Genomic DNA, 18,659 nt, shown 5'->3' with positions numbered 1-18,659 from the left:
ATAATGGTAACGGAAAGCTTTCCGTTCGTGATTTCTGAACGAGACCAAAAACTTATAGATGTGGGTGATGAAAATTTCCATCCATATACGTGGCCAGAGCTTGTAGATATTGTCAGTAAGTTAATTCACCAGGGTTAATCGACATGTTAAATAGTAGAATTTGTGGTCAGATAAGCTGATAAGCACTCACAGCTGTAGTTGCAACTGCACGAATGCTAACGACTATCAACAGATTCCAATGATTTGAGCAGATTAGCTCGCAAACCTTCAGACTTGAAGCGTTATCTTCGATCCAAGCATGAATTTCAACTTCAGTATGGAAGTGTATTACAGTATATTATTCAACACCGTCTGAAGTGGGCATCGAGCGGAACAACGAAGATCATTCCTCATGATCCAGAATTTCTGAGTTCTCCTCTGGATCTTAAAATTCTTCCCAACGATTTTCCATATGGAGTAGATAAGGGCATCATTCATCTGGTAGTGTGGTCAAAGGCTAAGATTCCTCAGGATGAAAAGGGTCATTTAGCACCATCTGCTCGTGATAAGATTGAAGAATTTGTTCGTCGTACATTTGTTGATATGCTTGGAATGTCCCGAGACGACATAGTCTGGTTTAAAAACTGGGCTGCTTTGCAAAGTATACCTGCATTGGAACATTTTCATATTTTCCTGAAAGACCCACCTCTTGAAGTCGAGGATCTCATCGGAACAGCTGGGGCATTGGAAAAAAAATAATTCAACTACTATTATCATTATTATTATGCATTATTCAACATGCTGGATTATAGAGTTTAAATATATGTCTGCTTGATTTCAATGAATATTGCCAATCGTTATCAGTCAGCTGTGTATCGTATTTATCGAAAAAATTAATTTATTTGCTCAACTGATTCGGATTCGGGTAGTCGTTTGTTGAACCGGTAGCTACATGGTCACTTTTCTTAACATTCCTGAAGCAGGCGCCAATGTGCTACCATCAGATCTTGTTCTCTTCAAAGATTCGGTAGCTGTAGTCGGGGTGGACAAATTCTCCAGAGGTTGTTTCATTTTGGTCACTTCTGCAAGATACGGAGGAATGGCTATTCCCAGATGGTCCCAGATTGGACGTTCTCCCGAGTAATCATAATATATGGCAGCGAGAATACTGCTTGAGGCATGGTCACCAACGGTATCCCTTATCTCAGCCGCTGTTACTGATGCGTACGTTTCATATTTGTCCTTTTTATTATCTTCCATTAAATTTCGAGTATGTGGCGAGAAAAAGTACCCAGGACTACTGGGACTAGAACTAGTATCACTGAAAAAGAATTTGGTTAGTGTTGCTTTTTAACAAGAGTAGAAAAAGTTCTCTGATTTCTGCCACTTACCTACAAAAAGAGTCCCATGCTTGAGAGGGCTTTTCTGAGGTCGGAGAGGACGTCTTTTTGGAACGCCGGCTGCTACCAAAGCTTTTTAGGAACCCCCAAACCATACTGTAGCAGCTCAGTTTAATATTAGGTAGAAGTGGGATATCCTATGTTCTTATATAGTGCAGGTCCAATTTGTTATGGGCTCCAGATCATTTCGTGGAATCTGCCGATTAACAGGCTCTGCTCTTAAAGTGAAACGTCATCTTTAATTTCAAGGTTATGGACCAATGTTTTCATAATTACTAAAGAGAGATTGATTTTGGGACCAGAATAGAATATAAAAGAAAGTAGACCGGACTCTTCACCTTTTTACACCGATCAGCTGCTTCCCTGGGATTAGGTCTCTCAATAATATACTTGGAAGTACCAAACACTCATCTCTCTTGTAGTCAATACTGTTTTTAATGAACAAATGTTTTTTAGCCTAAATTATACTGTAATAAAATCAGCTGATACCCTAACCAGTTCTATAGTGGTTCTCTGCATCTGATATGCCTTCTATGCCCATGATCACTTATAAGATCTACCGTTGAAGATCGCTTAAATTAATAGTTAATCTCAAGTGACACCAGTAGGCATGCATATCTCTATTTAGAGTTAGACTACATATGCACGTACCCAGCCTTGGGGTGAGAGTCTTTTAACTACCAGGAATGGTCGGAAGAACGATCGGTGGAACGCTTTTTGTATCTTAACCATACAACGATAATACATTTATTCTAACACATAGCAATTTTAGATGCTATTAGCTCTGTGGAATAAACGAGTATGAGACTTTCACAGACCGTGTTTCTAGCGTGCTCAGCAGCAGCTATTCTGGCTACGATTTGGTACATGGCAGCCTTCAACTCCATTGACGGCGTCAAATGGCCCGCCAGTCCAAATCGTAAAGCTCCACCAAAAACAGATACACCAGTGTTATCTGATACAGAAAAACAGCTGGAACGGCTTATGGAGGCTATTCACCAGAAAAATGAGGAACTGGGGATCAAAGAATCGTTGGTAAAGGAGAAGGAAGAGGCGCTAGCTGAAATGGAGCACCAGCGAAAAGTGGAGATCGCTGCTCAAGAAGCCAAAGCTAAAAAAGAAGAAGAAGAGAAAGCTGAACGCAAGAAGAAAATGAAAGAGTTGGCAGACGAAATAAAGAAGAAGCAGAAAGAAGAAGAGGAAAAGAAAAAGAAACAACGCGAGGACGAAGAGAAAGAACGCAAGAGATTGAGTGATGCATTCTGGCTTATTCGAGAGAGACTAGCAAAGGAGGAGGCAGGACTTCTAAGGCCAGTGGAAGTTCCTCAAGAACTCAGAGACAAGTACACAGATGACAACAACAAGTTGGTTCCCAATAGCAAACAAGTCCTGTTGTTATCTGCTTTTAATAATTCCGCTGAGTCTAGTGATAACATGACTCGAAAAGTAATGATAAATCGCGATGAATATTGCAAATATCATGGGTATACACATCTATTTATCAATACCACTAGATACATCAAGCAAGATCAGAATCAGAGATCGCCTAGGTGGTGGAAAATCCCTGCAATTAAGGAAGCATTCAAAAAACACCCGGAAGCAGAGTGGATTTGGTATGCGGATTATGATATTATGATTACGAATGAAATGGTAGATCTGGCTCAACATCTGTTAAATCCATATATCTTGGCTGAGAGAATCACATATGGTTCGCCTGTCAATTCATTGGGAGATCAACTTGATGGATTACGCGTGCCCCCTCGTGATCATTTTGATGTTAATAAGGTCGACATAATTTTCTCTCAAGACTTTTTTGGAATAAACACAGCCTCGTTTTTCATCAGAAGATCTGTGTTCACAGAGTTTTTGCTTGATATATGGGACGACCCATTTTTCATGGACAAAGAGTGGCTGCGTGAGGAGCAGGATGCTTTTGTCTTTTTGTACCAACACTATAAAGTTGTTTTTGAGCATACAGCAATAGTACCTCAGCGGGGAATCAATTCATACCACAAGTATAAAACAGAGACCGGTAGCTGGCAAAAAGATGATCTGGCACTTAATTTCGCTGTTCCATCAGAGGATGAAAAACGTTCAACTAAAGAGCTGTTCGATACCTATTTTATTATCCGCAAGAAAGTTCCTGAAGAGTTCCAAATCAACTGATCCGAAACGGCTCGCTCGCTCTAAGCGATAATGACTGAATATAAATAAAATGTTCAATGGTCATATAACATCTGATGCCCAATGGGGACCCAAGTTGTACCAATATTTACAGTCAATCAACGACTCCGGCAAGTGATAACCAATTGTCCTTGTAAATCTAGATTTAACCTATTAATATTTTCGGTCTCAATAGACCACCTTGCATAATGCCATCTCCAACATTTATTAAAGTATAAACAATTGTTCACCAACTGCGCGGATCGCCTTCAAGAGCCTGTCGAATTGATGAAGAGCGAGTCCTGGCGATCTCTAAAGGTCTCTTATACCATGTGGGAGTACTGACGGGTGTCAGCAATTGTTGGATTTTACACATGACGAAGCTTGCAGCCCAATTGTAGAGATAATTAAGAATTAGGGGACTATAAATAGATTGACTGGGTCACTCATATGTAAATGAAGTAAGAGCGGGTGAAGTACAAGGGGATGAGGTACAAGCGGGTAAGGTAGCAGCAGGTGAGTTATAAGCCAGTGAACTCAAAGCGGGGTCCTGTATGTCGGCATTATAACGGAACTCTTAAACAGCCAGCAAGAACCAATTATTAAAGAGCTCCGTATTGTCACCGCTGTGTCATGAGGTACCTGCGACGGCGTTTAAACTTCAGTTTTAGGTAATATGTCATTGATCTATCAGACTCAGGTCACTTACCTTTATACTTGGGTGACGATCGTTAGTGCCTATTTGGGAAGCTATAACCTACCGGCCTTTGTACATATCGCGGAACTAATGAGACGGAACCGTGATCCGTGTAACGGATATTATTGACAGCGATTGTTGACTGACTGGACTTTGGTTTCCGTCCCCGCTCTCAGATTGTGGGCACTAAATATTAGACTGGACGATAATCATATCATACTAAGCTATGATTTGCCTATATAGGAAATTTGAAGCGAATCGATAACACTTATCAGAGTCTATGATGTGCATGAGATAGGGTAATATGGTTAAGTTATCTATCTTATCGAGTGGGGCAGTTTCAGCTACCAGCGTTTAATTGTACAGAATCGGAAATGGACTTACATGATTTTTTTTATTTGAGTGGGATCTGGGGTTATTCCTAGTCGCTAACAAACAAAGCTATGATTTATATAAAAGGCATTGATATCCCTAGTCAAGTTATATATAATAATTAAAATCAATTGCTAATAATTTAAAGCAATTGTCTCTCATTGATATATTTTCACAATGTCTCACCCATTAGACCAACTCACAGCCGACGAAATCAACAGAGCAGTCAAGCTTATTAAAAGTCGCTACAGTGGAAAACTTCTACATTTCAAGAATGTTGAAACTGAAGAGCCTCCTAAAGCCCTGCTAGTGCCCTATCTTGAGGCCGAAAAGGCAGGCAGACCAATTGCTCCTCCCCCTCGTATTGCCTATAACATTTACTATGTTCTTGATGATAAGAAGGCCGAGGAGGCTTGGATTGACCTTGGAACCAACACTATCATTAAAACTGCGGTTATTCCTAAACCTCACCATCCTCCCATGGATATGATCGAGTGCATGGAAATGGAGAAAGAATTGTTCAAATCCGCTGAAGTATTGGAAGCATTTAAAGCGTGCGGTATTGAGGGTGATGCTCTGAACACTATTTCTACCGATGGCTGGATGTACGGTGCCGATGAAGAAGGTGCTGTTGCCAGACAAATGATGTTTTTGATTTATAGCCGTAACCCAAAGACCAACCATGTTGAAAGTAACATTTATGCATTCCCCATTCCTTTTGTTCCTATTTTTGATCTTTTGGAAAAGAAGTTGATTAGAATCGACTGGGTTGCAACTGGCGGTGATAACGACGATCTTGATGGTTTCAACTACAACACACGTACTGCTGGCAGAAACGTTCTTGATCAATGTGCTGCTCATGACTACCATCCAGATCTTGTTCCATCTCTTCGTACCGACTTGAAGGCTTACAATGTCATTCAGCCCGACGGACCATCATTCACTGTCGAAGGCAACCTTGTCAAGTGGCAGAAATGGAGATTCAGAGTGGGATTCACCCCTCGTGAAGGTATGGTCTTGCATGATATTGATTATGATGGAAGACATACTTTCTATAGACTGGCCATGTCTGAAATGGCCGTTCCATACGGTGATCCCAGACCACCACTCCACCGTAAGATGGCATTTGATTTCGGTGATGTAGGTGGTGGTAAGTGTGCCAATCAACTTAATCTGGGATGCGATTGTTTGGGTGTTATTAAATACTTTGACGGAAATCTTGTCACTCCCAGTGGTGACGTTGATGCTCGTAAGAGTGTTATCTGCATGCATGAACAGGACGATGGTATTCTCTGGAAGCATACCAACTACCGTACTGAGGAACCCGCTGTTGTTCGTCGTCGTATCTTGGTTATCCAGACTATTTTGACAGTGGCTAATTATGAGTACATCTTTGCCTGGCATTTGGATCAAGCTGCTAATATCCAATTAGAGATCCGTGCTACTGGTATTGTCTCTACCCAAGCAATTGATTTTGGCAAGAGATCCAAGTTTGGTACTGTTGTTTCTCCTGGTGTTTTGGCTACTTCTCACCAACACATTTTCAACCTTCGTATCGATCCTGCAATTGATGGTTACAAGAACTCCATCTCTGTGCAAGAGACTGAAATTATTCCTTGGAATCATCTCAACCCACGGGGTACTGGATTCGTCAATAACAAGTACTACTTGGAACAGGCTGGTTATTTGGATGCCAAGATTGAGAACAACAGATATCTCAAGATTGTCAATGAGAACAAGATCAATCCCATTTCTGGAAACCCTGTTGGTTACAAGCTTTCTGCAGCTGCTACTGCTTTGTTGATGGCTCCGCCAGGAACTGTTGCTCGTAGCAGAGCCGCCTTTGCTACACACCACTTCTGGGTTTCGAAGTACAAGGACTCGGAGTTATATGCTGGTGGTATTTGGACCAATCAGTCTTTCAAGGAGTTCTGTGGTGTTCAAAACGCAGTCGATCGTAAAGAGCCCGTCCGTAACGAGGATGTTGTTCTTTGGCACTCATTCGGTCTCACACATCACCCTCGTGTTGAGGACTTCCCAGTCATGCCTGCTGAGATGCTTAAGATTTCTCTGCATCCTAATGACTTTTTCGTCGGAAATCCTGCTTTGGATGTCCCACCCAGTACACAGCAATTCAATAGATCAGTTGAGGTCATGCAAACCAGATCATGCCATCGTATGTAATTGCTAGCAATCGGTAAATAAAATAATTATTAAATGAGCTCTTACTTTTCTTTTCTTTAGATCACTGTTTGCATAAACAAATTGGACTGATTTGCTCTGAAATTAGTACGTTTGACACGGTCACTCCTGCGAAGCAGGACCTACGGGGTCTGGGGCAGAGCCCCAGCCCAGCCGGCGGAGGCATAAACCATTAATAACATTTTTATTAGCTGGGACAACTTCGGTATCAGGGATCTGAACAATATAAAAAAGGCAATAAATAAATAATTCTACTACAAATATAAATAATATAAACAATACAAAATAAAACATAATTCATTTAGACAGATTCATCGGCAGTCTTCTCGGTTCTTGGGACAGGAGTTTGAGCACCGCTCATAACACCAGGACTAACACCATCAGTATAGACGGGCTCATCGCTATCTTGGAAATAAGTCTCACCAATTTGGCAAACATCGGTTCCCAAAAGCTCCTCCTCCACACTCAAACGGAGATGGAAGCCAGGGATGTACTTGAGGGCAACGAGAATAACAGTTGAAACTGTGAAAGAGTAACCGAGAGTGGCAGTTGCCCCGGCCAATTGAAGACCCAATTGTCTGTAGTTGTGATTCAACCATCCACCAGGAATTTGGGTAGCACCATCAAGGGCAGCAATATAATCAGCAGCAAAAAAGCCAGTAAGAATACTGCCCATTAGACCACCAACACCGTGAAGAGCAAAAACGTCAAGACCATCATCAATGTGCAAGACTTTCTTCAAGTCGAAAGCAAAATTACAAACAGCTGCAGTGATAACACCAATGGGAACAGCCGACCAACATGGAACGAAGCCGGCAGCAGGAGTTATTCCCACAAGTCCAGCAATGGCACCAGTACAAATAGCCACTACAGACCACTTTCTTCCCTTGCGGAAATAATCAATCATCAGCCAGGTCATGGCACCAGAGGCAGCTGCCAAATTAGTACTGTTGGCAGCGTAGAATCCACGAATAGTGGCATTTCCACTAGAACCACCGTTGAAACCAAGCCAGCCGAACCACAAGAAAACAGTTCCCAAAACAACGGAAAGAACGCTATGAGGTCTGTATGTTTTAACTTTATCATCTGCCAAAGGATCATGACGCTTACCACAGACAAGAGCATAAGCAAGGGCGCCAGCTCCACTAGTCATGTGGACAGGGCCACCTCCAGCGAAATCAAGACCACCCAATTTAGCGAGCCAACCAGATGGGTTCCAAGTCCAACAAGCGATTGGACAGTACACGACAGTCATCCAAATAAATAGCATGACCATCATTGGTCCAAGACGAGCTCTTTCATGAGCACCACCAACCATGATCATGGCAGTTGTAGCTGCAAACACAAGTTGGTAAAAGGAGTATAAAATATCAGGAATAGCAGTGGATCCTACAGAAGGAGCAGCCAAGACATTCATCATGCCAAAATTGTCCAGAGCGCCAATAAACTTGCCTGCTTCATGGGAGAATGCCAGTGAGTAGCCCCAAAAGAACCATTGAAGCGATACCACTGACACTGCCATCAGAGCCATCCATATAAGAGACAGGCCGTGATGTTTTCGGGATAGTCCCGAATATAGCAGACCCACACCCGGAATCATGATCCACACCAGGGCGGTAGCGGTCATGATCCACACCATGTTGGCAAGGTTATACTGAGTATTGATATCTTCAGTGAGAGAATCACCACCTGTATTGCCCATCCTGAATTGCAAAATTGAATTAAATGTCAGACTCTTAGCAATTAACAATTAGCAATTAGTAATTATAGCAATTAACAAATAATATTTAGCACACACGCAGGACAAGTATGGAGCTATATATACATGGACAGTCCGAGACAAACCATGGTATTCGTCAATCCTTCTCGTTGTCTGATAAAGAATTTCTGCAGCCGAGAGATAAACAGGCTTGGCAAGTGAACCTACCACCAATTACAACCAGCAGGCTCGAGAAATAACCTATCTTCTCGCATCTGATCGCCGCTGCAGTGAGCATCACCCGGAATAGCTTGCCAATCAGAACGCTCGTCACCAAGTTTAATCTTCTTATCACGCATATGCACCAACCTTGCGAACCAAAAATCGTCCTCCAACCGAACTACTGGCTGATAAGCCCGTCCCGTCATCGGCCAGCCAGATCCACATCCACACACATCCGCTACACAAACTCTAACCGACCAGGATTCACCAACCCTGTCCCCTTCTTGTCACTCGACAGCCCTTCTTCCTCACACAAACCTTATCCACTCTTATCAGCTCACGGACCACAACCAAGAACTGATAACAGGCCCGCCTCCGGCGGCTGGGGCTCTGCCCCAGACCCCGTGGCTCGCTTCTCTCGTCTTCGCGGGGTCCGAGTTTTCTTTGAGTGTGTGGATCGCAACGGTCCTAGCAACGAGCGAAGCGAGCCACGGGGTCTGGGGCGGAGCCCCAGCCGCCGGAGGCAGTCGGGCGATGTCGGCAAGCCAGAGAGGGGCCCGATATGCGGGAACGGGATGCCCCCTGTCCTGCCAAGTGTGGCCGTCAGAATACCAGAAAAGCAGAAGCCAATTATTGGACACAGAAAAATACCGTTTCCAGGGGTTGGGTTAAGGGGAGCCCTGTTGGAATCGGTGTTAAGGGTGGTTCGCGGGATCGATGTATAGCAGCGGTCGGCAATAGCAGTTACCGGATCAGAGGTTGGTCGGTGCAGATCTAGCGGTTATATGTTTCAGTAGATCGCAAGAAAGCGACGGTGAACTGCCTACTGTGGAACCAGGGCAGCAAGCAAACGAACGAGAGACCCCTCGTAGTGTTATACGATTGTATGATTCTCACTGCATGTCAGCAAACGAGCATGTGCCCGTAGTGGGAGTTGTGGGGGGCTCATGGTGGGACTCAGATTCCCGTGACCGGCTCGTTACGTATTTACCTGAAGAAAATAATTATGTTGGTTAGTTTGTATACGAGTGGAGACGCTTGAAACGGGTTTCTGACATACTGACAGGCGGTAAGTAGCCCAGTTCGGACGACTACAAAAAAAGAGAAGAAGCACACTCCTCTTTTGGTCGACACGGCGACAGCAGACGAGAGAGCAGTTTATAGTAGCGGTGAAACTGCGGGCGAGAGTCTTATCGGCATAGACATTATGACATTATCTCAGTAAACGAATCGACTGGGCCACAATGTAAAACTGTGCATGACGTAAAGGTGCCTGATGATCGGTCTTGGCAACTGTCCGCTACAATCACTAGCCTAACGGAGCTGTGTAAAAATTGCTTACTAGCCCAAATAGGAAATGTTTGAACGCGGTGAATGTAAGATCGAAGAATTTTTCGACCGTCATGGCTAGTCTGGATGGGGGAATATTAACAAATCCAGACTAGGATCTGGCAGAAGATATGATCCATTGGGAAAGAATAGGGGCTGATTAAAAGCGTTGAGGGTATAAGACACTGTTCCAAAAAAAAAAAAAATAATTTGCAATTTGCCAAACAAACCTTCAATGGCCAATTCTGCCGTACAGTTCGTCACGAAAACAGCCCGAACGCTAGAAGCTGCGGAGATGAAATTATGATTAGTCCAAAGCTAGCTAGTCATAATATAAAGTTTATTTCTTGCCAAACAACCGCCACAGACTGAGGGGTTCTCCACTTAAACACAGCCCAGTAAATCCCAATCAGTGGTTCATGCCAACTGGTAGCAGCGGCAGGACCCACAGCGCCTGAACCAGTCTCAGAAACGGCAGAACCAGCAGCGGCCAAACCAGACCAGCAGAAGCTTGCAGCAGCGCTGCTGATAGCAATGCAATCTCCGCTCTACCGGGAGGGGGGAGGAATCCCGTTTATAGTTTTAATTCAGTGGGTGCCTGCGGACTGTGCTAATGATGCTCACTCCCCAGAGCCCTCAAGCGGGACCCGAACTCCTCCAGCCAGCCAGTCTGCCCACCAACCTCATACGTAGTAGCGTGCCTAACTCGGAACCAGCCCAAAACAGCACACCCACGCTGGGTTCTGACATCATCGCGACCCGCTTGTTGGGGGCCGCCGGGCTCGAACTCGGCCCGGGAAGCAGCACCGGTTGAAGTAGCAGCGGGAGCAAATGCCTCCGGCGGCTGGGGCTCTGCCCCAGACCCCGTGGCTCCTGCTTCGCAGGAAATAGCTGGGACTGTCGACGCCCGACTCGAGCGCAGCGAGAGGAGCCACGGGGTCTGGGGCGGAGCCCCAGCCGCCGGAGGCAGGTGCCAAAAGGGGCCCCCTGTTTCAGCCCGCAGTACCTGTGGTTCATCGAGAACAACCCCACATACGAAGTACAGGCGGCACATATTTCATATGCATCGCAGCCCAGCTAACAACCAGGGGGCGGCCACTATCTGATCACAGCCAGGCGAATAGGGGGGCCTGGTATCCAAAGCTGCCATCACCCCAACAACTGTGTTTCTCTACCCAGCTGCTGGTTTCGTTGTCGCCCTCAATTGCGAATTCAGGTCCCTGAGTTGTCAAATATATTCGACTTGGCAGCTGATTCAATTACTTAGTACATTTTAGAAGACAGTAACTGATACGTACAATTGTCAGTAAACTAAACCGCCGTTAGCCTGATCACTAAATATAAACTAGCTCAGACTCGCCAACTGTATGCACCTACTACATCTACAATTCATGTACACTCTCTACCGCTATACGGAGAAGAGGCACAGATACAGGTCAGATAGCCAGGCTGAGTACGTACATTTCTCATAAGCACGTTGCAATCTCCCGATAGCCTGCGGTAATACAAACTGTTGAGGTTGCGCCTGCGGGTAGTCATTATTTTTATTCCGCTTCATTAGCCTCCCAGGCGTATTTAGCATCCACACGGCGCTATACGGGATTTGTTTCTAAATGTATAATATGGGAATGGTGGGGGCCATGACCGCTATGGGAGGGGCTATGAAAAACCTGTAGACCTAAATTGATCGATCGACGCAAACGTTGCTTTTTCCGTGTTCCCATTATTATTGGAAATCTATCAACATGCTAATGGACCTGGCCCCAAAAAAAAAAAAAAGAACTCCAGACGCAGCATGTGCGTTTATGTCGCTGTAGGCTCTCTAGTTACTGGTACGTACTGTACTGCTACAGCAGCAGCAAGTGCTACCCCCTGACAGAGTGTTACTATGTAAACCTATGTAAATCCACACATAGGTTTTAATCAACAACTTTATTATTTTGTAACGAACCAGCTGTAATTTTGACTTTGGACCTGGACACTCAGCCTTTAATGCGAAAATAATCATAGAACACAACCAGTCAATAGAAAGTAGTAGTTGTTCAAGTTGATCTGGTAGCAGCATCAGCACCAGCACCAGCACCAGCACCGCACCAACGACAGTACCAGTGTCTGAACCAGTACTAGTAACAGCAACAATAATACCAGAATCTATTGTCGAAGAACCTCGGGTCCACTATTATTCAACCCAGTTTTCAGTCTTAAACCACGTGGGTAGCAGTAATCCAAACATAGTTCATTATTGACAGACGTCTCCTTAGTGAAACTACAACAGTACCATCTTCATAAAAAAGTCCTGGTAACACCAACAGAAACAAAACTAGCTAATTTGGTTCCTGGATTTCACAAGTTGTATTCTTTCCTGGTTTTTTCTAGTCTTCATATTTCCACTTTTCAGTATCCCAAGTTCTAGTAATAGTCCAAACCAGGTCGTTAGAATCCCATAAGAATCCACACAGATCATGAGTTTCCCCAATTTCAAATACACGCCGCTGGCAAAGGAGCAAACTCAGCTACCGAGTCCAACCCCACACTCGCCATACATTTCAGAGGCCAAAGTATCTTTCGACAATGACCTCGAATGCCCGCTTCAACCAGGCATTCAACCCGTGTCTCGAACTCCACTGTGGGTATCAGTCAAACGGTTCATCAAGCGGTTTATTCTATTCAGTCTATTATCGCTGCTCTCATTATTAACGCTAACAGCTGTTTTCAACCCTTCTTATACCAATCCTCCTGACTTTAAAATGCTCGATGAAAAAGTATTCATCACTGCCAACATTATCAACGGCGATTTGATTCGAGGCCGTTGGGGCGACTCAGTGGTCGAGCTCATTGACCTGTTGGGTCCACAAAACGTCTTCCTGAGTATCTATGGAGGACCAACTGATGCATTAAAAGAACTTGAACCACGGATCAAATGCGACCACTCACTTGTATCCGAACAAGACTCGCCAATCCACCTCGAATCGTTACCACATATCATTGTTCCAGGGACCAACGACACCAGAGTCAAGCGAACCGAATATCTGGCCAACGTCCGTAACAAGGCACTCGAACCTCTAAATACTCTGGCTACCAAATTCGACAAGATCCTGTTTATGAATGATATCATTTTCAACCCCCACGACGCCGCCAGACTCTTGTTCTCTACAAATGTCGTAGATGGCAAAACAGATTATCGAGCAGCCTGTTCAGTCGATTTTGTCAATGCATTTAAATTTTACGACACTTTCGCTACTCGAGATTTCGAAGGTAACAGCATGGGACTACCGTTTTTCCCATGGTTTGCAAACATTGGATCTGCTCAGAGCAGGAGAGACGTTCTCAACAGTAAAGAGGCTGTTCGAGTCCGAAGCTGCTGGGGTGGTATGATTGCATTTGAGGCTAAATGGTTTCAATCTAGTAACAACAATGATAATAATGATACTAGTGCTTCTGATAAGGTTACCACTGGTACTAATCGCCAACTAGTGAGATTCAGAGCTGAACACGAAGCTACCTGGGATGCATCTGAATGTTGCTTGATTAATGCTGATTTAGAGGCAGCTGCTGGTGCCAACAACGGGGGTATTTACATGAACCCATACGTACGAGTGGCATATGACGAGAAGAACTTCAAATGGCTTGCATTCACCCGTCGATTTGAAAGACTGTACTCGTTGATTCACGACATCCTCAATCGGATGGTATCGCTTCCACACAAGAACCCTCGCTACCAAGAGGAGCCAGGTCAAGTCATTATTGAGAGCGAGTACAACTTCACTCAGCATCAGTATCAGCCACGAGCTCGCGTGGCGGGTATTGGAGGGTATTGCGGCAGTCGCATGTTGCAAGTAATGAAAACCCACCCCAAACAGGGAGAGAGGATGTGGGAAAGTGTCAAGCTATGACATCTCCAAAAAAAAAAACTCCCCAAACTTTCCTAGCATCATCCCACTTCGCTTACCTCACCTAATATTCACACGACGATGTTCTGACGATTTTGAAATTTTAGCTCTACAACGATAATCACGTTAATCTCTATTGTGACTCCTGTTTTCCAGGAGCCCTACCACTGTTCCTTGTAAATACGCTTTATTCTGTCGTCGTTGGACCGTCGTCGCTATTTTTTTTTTTTTTTGATTCACCTCGTTCCACATGATACGATCTCATTTCGCTCAGTTCAGTTCAGTCGACATTTCTCTTATCTGTTCCACCTGTATTTCTATAAACATGGTTGCATTCGAGCCATTGCTGGTTGTATGTCTCATTACATTCAAGCCCTCCTTTTCCGTACTACCCAGTACTCAAAGCCTCTTTTATATATTTATTAACCACCTGACCACATTTCACAATAATAATAGACTTTTTAACCCCCTTCAACTCTCCCCAACTCTTCTCAACTCCCCAGAATCAATTTCTCGTGCTGGTATCTCACACATCAATAAATAAATATAAGCATGAGACGGAAATGCATCCGACCGCTCCGTGATAAATCGACAATCGACCGATATTAGGGTTCTCCATATGTACCGGTCCCTGATCGGCACAACCCCTGAATCAGGGGCCCTCTCCACGCCTCTCCGGCTTCCAAATCCTCTTCAACTGTCCCTTTCTCTACGGGTCTGGCTCCGGAACCCCATAGCGGGAGCTACACGGGGCACGGGGACCTGCCTCCGGCGGCTGGGGCTCCGCCCCAGACCCTGGTTGTGCTCCGCTTCGCGGAACTGCTGGGACCGTCGACGGAACGACTCGAGCGCAGCGAGAGGAGCAGCGGGGTCTGGGGCAGAGCCCCAGCCGCCGGAGGCAGTGTCACAAACCCCAGGAAACCAGCTTCCACCCGTCAGTTTATACTCGGTCACGTGATGTGAAGCCGAGGTGTGGGGATGCGGCTCCGTGAAGTTGGAGACCGGCAGACCGGAGCGAGTGAGACTGGGAATGGCAGGTGAGAGTGAGCTCGTCTGTGGATTGTTGGGCATATTGTCATGTCGACGATGACTGGGAGTGTGATTGCAGTCTCTACTGCGGCTGCGAGGTCTCTGGCGGCTGGTGTGACGAGCGAGAAAGTCAATGCGACGACGATAGAGACTTCGTTCATGTCGGTATCGTCCATGACCGGGTCGAAGTTGCTTGAACTGGTGATGTCGTCGTATATGGTCGGACTGACCATGAACTGGGTGGTGAAACCGGTCGTTAGACTTGCTATTTATATTATTGAAGAGCACAGACGCCTGATCTGGCTGGGGTTCACGTTTGCTATACATACAATAGAGGGGATAAAGTACCGAGTAGTGGGGTTTCTGGTGGAGCAAGGACTGATAAAACTGGATGGATACAGATCAGCTCGGGGACTAGTAATAAGCCCAAGGTTTTTCCTGATATCTCGAGTGGTGATAACTGCTATTTTAATTGTCCAGTTGTTGGCAATTGTAGGCACACTTCTCAGTGTAAGTCCAGTTGTTTATGAGATCGTTCGTATTCCAGATAGCATTAAATCCAGGATTATGAAGGTGAAGTCCCTTCATTACATCCCCATGCTACCGAAGGCCGATGACAAGATGATTCGTAAGCCTGCCCCGCTACTAACGAACAACGTCCTGATTCGGGCCATGTACAATGCAGTAGGAAAACAACCAACAGCAGATGAAATCCCAGATTTAAGGAACAGCTGGGCCAAAATCCCGGCAAATAAACAAACCGTCAATCTATTAGGAGAAAGTCTGTTCTGGGACACATATCTAATAATGATGGCCAGTTACGGAGTAGAGGTGGTAGAAGCGCTATTCCAGCAAAGAGACGCAGTTGTCGAACTTTGTGCCACTCCGTATTACTTTGGGCTCGTCTTTGACAATAGTATAATTCCGTCAAGCCCTCGCTGGATTGTTGGTGCTGCTGATAATTTATTAATTTTGGCGTTGTACCTGGTCAGTCAAATCAGTATTCACACCCAGGCTATTTTCAAGAGCCAGAAGTATCGTCTCCTGCTGTCATGCATTATATTCGGCCCTTTTATGTTGTTTGAAGGGTGGAATTTTATACAATATGAGTCGAAACGGTTGGAACTGGGGCTGGGTCTTCTTTTCTTTACAGTGGGGTACCCCATTATATCACTCATTTTTGTGGCTTTTTGCTTTATTATTTATTCAAGTGCATTTTTATTGGTAGGCGGTCCTTCCAAAATGAGAACTCCTTTTGGATCTAGCGAAGTGGGTTCGGCAACTACTCTACACGATGCCATCTTTAAACTGTGTAAAGCAGCTGTTTCTGATAACGGAGGCCATAGCTTTATCAAGGAGACAATGGTCATAAAGGCTCCATCGGTCACCTGGGTAGAGAATCCTAAGAACTTAAATCTGTTAGATTCGTCTATGGCCATATTAGAATCCACTCAAGCCAGTGGGATTTCCAGCAGCACCAGTAGCAGCAGCTCCAACTCTATTTATGCACAACAACATTTGGGGAGCAAATATATTTCCTGGCTCATGCGACAGCCAAACTATAGCACCCTATCGTACATTGGGTCAATGCTAATATTTATCATTAAACTGGTGAAGAAAATCCAGTTGTTTCTGATATACATCAGTCAATTTCTACGGCGGTCAGCGAGAAACTCTGATAAAACAAGCACTCGACCCGACTTACAATCTGGACATGTTCCATTTATACTCGAAGAACTAGAAGAAAATGAATCTGACGAGGAAGAATATAATGACCATCTCGACAAAAACGACGCTGTGGACCCTGAGACATCGGATATAGACGGCTGGGAAACCGAGTCTGAGTCTGAGTCGAACGACTCTGCGGGCCCCATAGACAACGGCACTTTCCAAGAAGATTTCCAGGAGTTGCTTCTTTCTGGTCCTGACTCTCTACAAACACTCCTATCTGCAGAGAGTCCACGACGAGACATTCTCCAAAAGCATCTCTTCAACAACAGTGGACGGCCACTCACCCGTTCTCAGTACACCCGATTACTTGAAAACGATAGACAGGAATCACTCAAACTGATCCAGAACCGATGGCACGACCACAACACCAGCTCACTTCAGAACGCCTCGGACTTCGACAACGACAACGAAGACGGACCGGACCTGCCATCCTCGAACCTGTGTGTCATATGCATCTCCGCACCCCGACAGGTGGTGCTCTTCCCATGCGGATGTCTCCTAATGTGCGAACCCTGCCGCGAGACCCTGGCATCGCAGCTCTTCTCCGGCTGCGTCAACTGCCGTCGCAAAGTCGAGTCCTATTCCCACGTTGTCGCGGAATAGCTACAGTGCCTCCGGCGGCTGGGGCTCCGCCCCAGACCCTGGTTACTCCTGCTTCGCAGGAGTTGCTCGGCGAGAGGTGCTAATAATACACAGTTCGGACGAAATCCCGTGTCTGCCTCCGGCGGCTGGGGCTACGCCCCAGACCCCCTAGTTCCTGCTTCGCAGGAGACCGCTGGGAATGTCGACGCAACGACTCGAGCGCAGCGAGAGGAGCAGCGGGGTCTGGGGCGCAGCCCCAGCCGCCGGAGGTAGTCACCACCCGTATTTATTCAGTAAAAATATTGAGAGGAAGTGTCGCTGCCACTGCGTAGTTGGGCATGTCGACGGCCTCGGCGATTTTGAGGTCGACGGCCACCGAGCACAGCATGTATGCCTCGACCTTGGTGAGCGAGTGGGTCGTGGTCAGGTACACGATCATGGAGCGAATGGCCTTTCGGGCCGCTTCACGGAGGTCTGAATCGATACCTAGGATACTGTAGGTACCTTTGTCGGGTACAGTGGTAGTGATTGGTTTCGTCAGGTAGTGTGGTGAAGTCACCCAGGGCTTGTCTTTGTGGACCGTGAACCGCAGGGTGGCCGTCATGGGTGTCTCAATAGCAGTTCCACACACTTCTCCATCACCCTGAGCAGCATGGCCATCTCCACAGCTGAAAAGAGCACCAGCAACTTTCACGGGAAGATACAGTTTAGTTCCCTCGACCACATGTCGACAGTCGATATTACCGCCAGTGTCGAGCGGAGGAATCGTCGAGTGTTCTCCTTCAGGAGGAGCAACACCCACTTCGCCAAGAAATGGCCGAATCGGCACTTCAATGCCCTTTTTAAACTCAGCAGTCTTTGATCCTTTAGCAAATTTCCAGATTTTCAATTGGGTATCTGGGAACTCATCTGCCAGAAGCCCGAAATCTGGGAAGATAGCAGTCCAGCCCCAATCAGCGGGGTCTAATTTCATCAGTTCCACTTCAAGTGTATCACCAGGCTCAGCTCCTTCAATATAAACTGGTCCATAAACGGGATCACAGATAGCGAGATCGAAATAAAGTGTTTCGAGAGTCGAGTCTTTATGAATTTGGTTATTACTCGAATCATTGGCATCGAAAGTGACAACCTCGCCCGATTTCACTCTCAGCACCGGTTTTATATCCTTGGACCACTTCAAATGGCTCTGTCCGCTATGGACATGAAACGACTGGTCCAATTCGCCCGTCATTTCTCACTTTTCTTCTGGCTCTGACAGTCTCAAATCACAACCGTCGATGCCGTACCTGCGGTATCACTGATATAAACCCAGGTCCACATCTGCAGATCCCTGCGGGGGTGGTGTGCCTCCGGCGGCTGGGGCT

At 45.7% G+C, this 18,659-nt stretch overlaps 6 protein-coding genes across 6 annotated transcripts; 4 read left to right on the top strand and 2 right to left on the bottom strand.

Annotated features, from left to right (window-relative positions):
• Positions 1–2,180: 2,180 nt before the first annotated feature.
• On the top strand, positions 2,181–3,545 carry MNN10 (Mnn10p; the record flags this gene model as incomplete). Its single annotated transcript, XM_018878201.1, has 1 exon — positions 2,181–3,545. The coding sequence occupies one exon, from the start codon at positions 2,181–2,183 to the stop codon at positions 3,543–3,545; it is 1,365 nt and encodes a 454-aa protein (XP_018734383.1).
• Positions 3,546–4,788: 1,243 nt separating this feature from the next.
• Positions 4,789–6,795, top strand: AMO2 (putative peroxisomal copper amine oxidase; the record flags this gene model as incomplete). Its single annotated transcript, XM_018878190.1, has 1 exon — positions 4,789–6,795. The coding sequence occupies one exon, from the start codon at positions 4,789–4,791 to the stop codon at positions 6,793–6,795; it is 2,007 nt and encodes a 668-aa protein (XP_018734382.1).
• Positions 6,796–7,114: 319 nt separating this feature from the next.
• On the bottom strand, positions 7,115–8,515 carry MEP2 (ammonium permease MEP2; the record flags this gene model as incomplete). The annotated part of the gene is made up of 1 exon (XM_018878179.1): positions 7,115–8,515. One exon carries the CDS (start codon positions 8,513–8,515, stop codon positions 7,115–7,117), a length of 1,401 nt encoding a protein of 466 aa, XP_018734381.1.
• Positions 8,516–12,525: 4,010 nt separating this feature from the next.
• On the top strand, positions 12,526–13,956 carry AWJ20_130 (uncharacterized protein; the record flags this gene model as incomplete). The annotated part of the gene is made up of 1 exon (XM_018878168.1): positions 12,526–13,956. The coding sequence occupies one exon, from the start codon at positions 12,526–12,528 to the stop codon at positions 13,954–13,956; it is 1,431 nt and encodes a 476-aa protein (XP_018734380.1).
• A 1,593-nt stretch (positions 13,957–15,549) lies between these two features.
• Positions 15,550–17,316, top strand: AWJ20_129 (uncharacterized protein; the record flags this gene model as incomplete). Its single annotated transcript, XM_018878156.1, has 1 exon — positions 15,550–17,316. The coding sequence occupies one exon, from the start codon at positions 15,550–15,552 to the stop codon at positions 17,314–17,316; it is 1,767 nt and encodes a 588-aa protein (XP_018734379.1).
• A 265-nt stretch (positions 17,317–17,581) lies between these two features.
• Positions 17,582–18,526, bottom strand: AWJ20_128 (formamidase; the record flags this gene model as incomplete). Its single annotated transcript, XM_018878145.1, has 1 exon — positions 17,582–18,526. One exon carries the CDS (start codon positions 18,524–18,526, stop codon positions 17,582–17,584), a length of 945 nt encoding a protein of 314 aa, XP_018734378.1.
• Between the last annotated feature and the right edge of the window lie 133 nt (positions 18,527–18,659).

This window comes from Sugiyamaella lignohabitans, chromosome A (assembly GCF_001640025.1).
Source record: "Sugiyamaella lignohabitans strain CBS 10342 chromosome A, complete sequence".
Taxonomy (NCBI): domain Eukaryota; kingdom Fungi; phylum Ascomycota; class Dipodascomycetes; order Dipodascales; family Trichomonascaceae; genus Sugiyamaella; species Sugiyamaella lignohabitans.
This window is presented reverse-complemented; position numbering and strand designations above follow the sequence as displayed.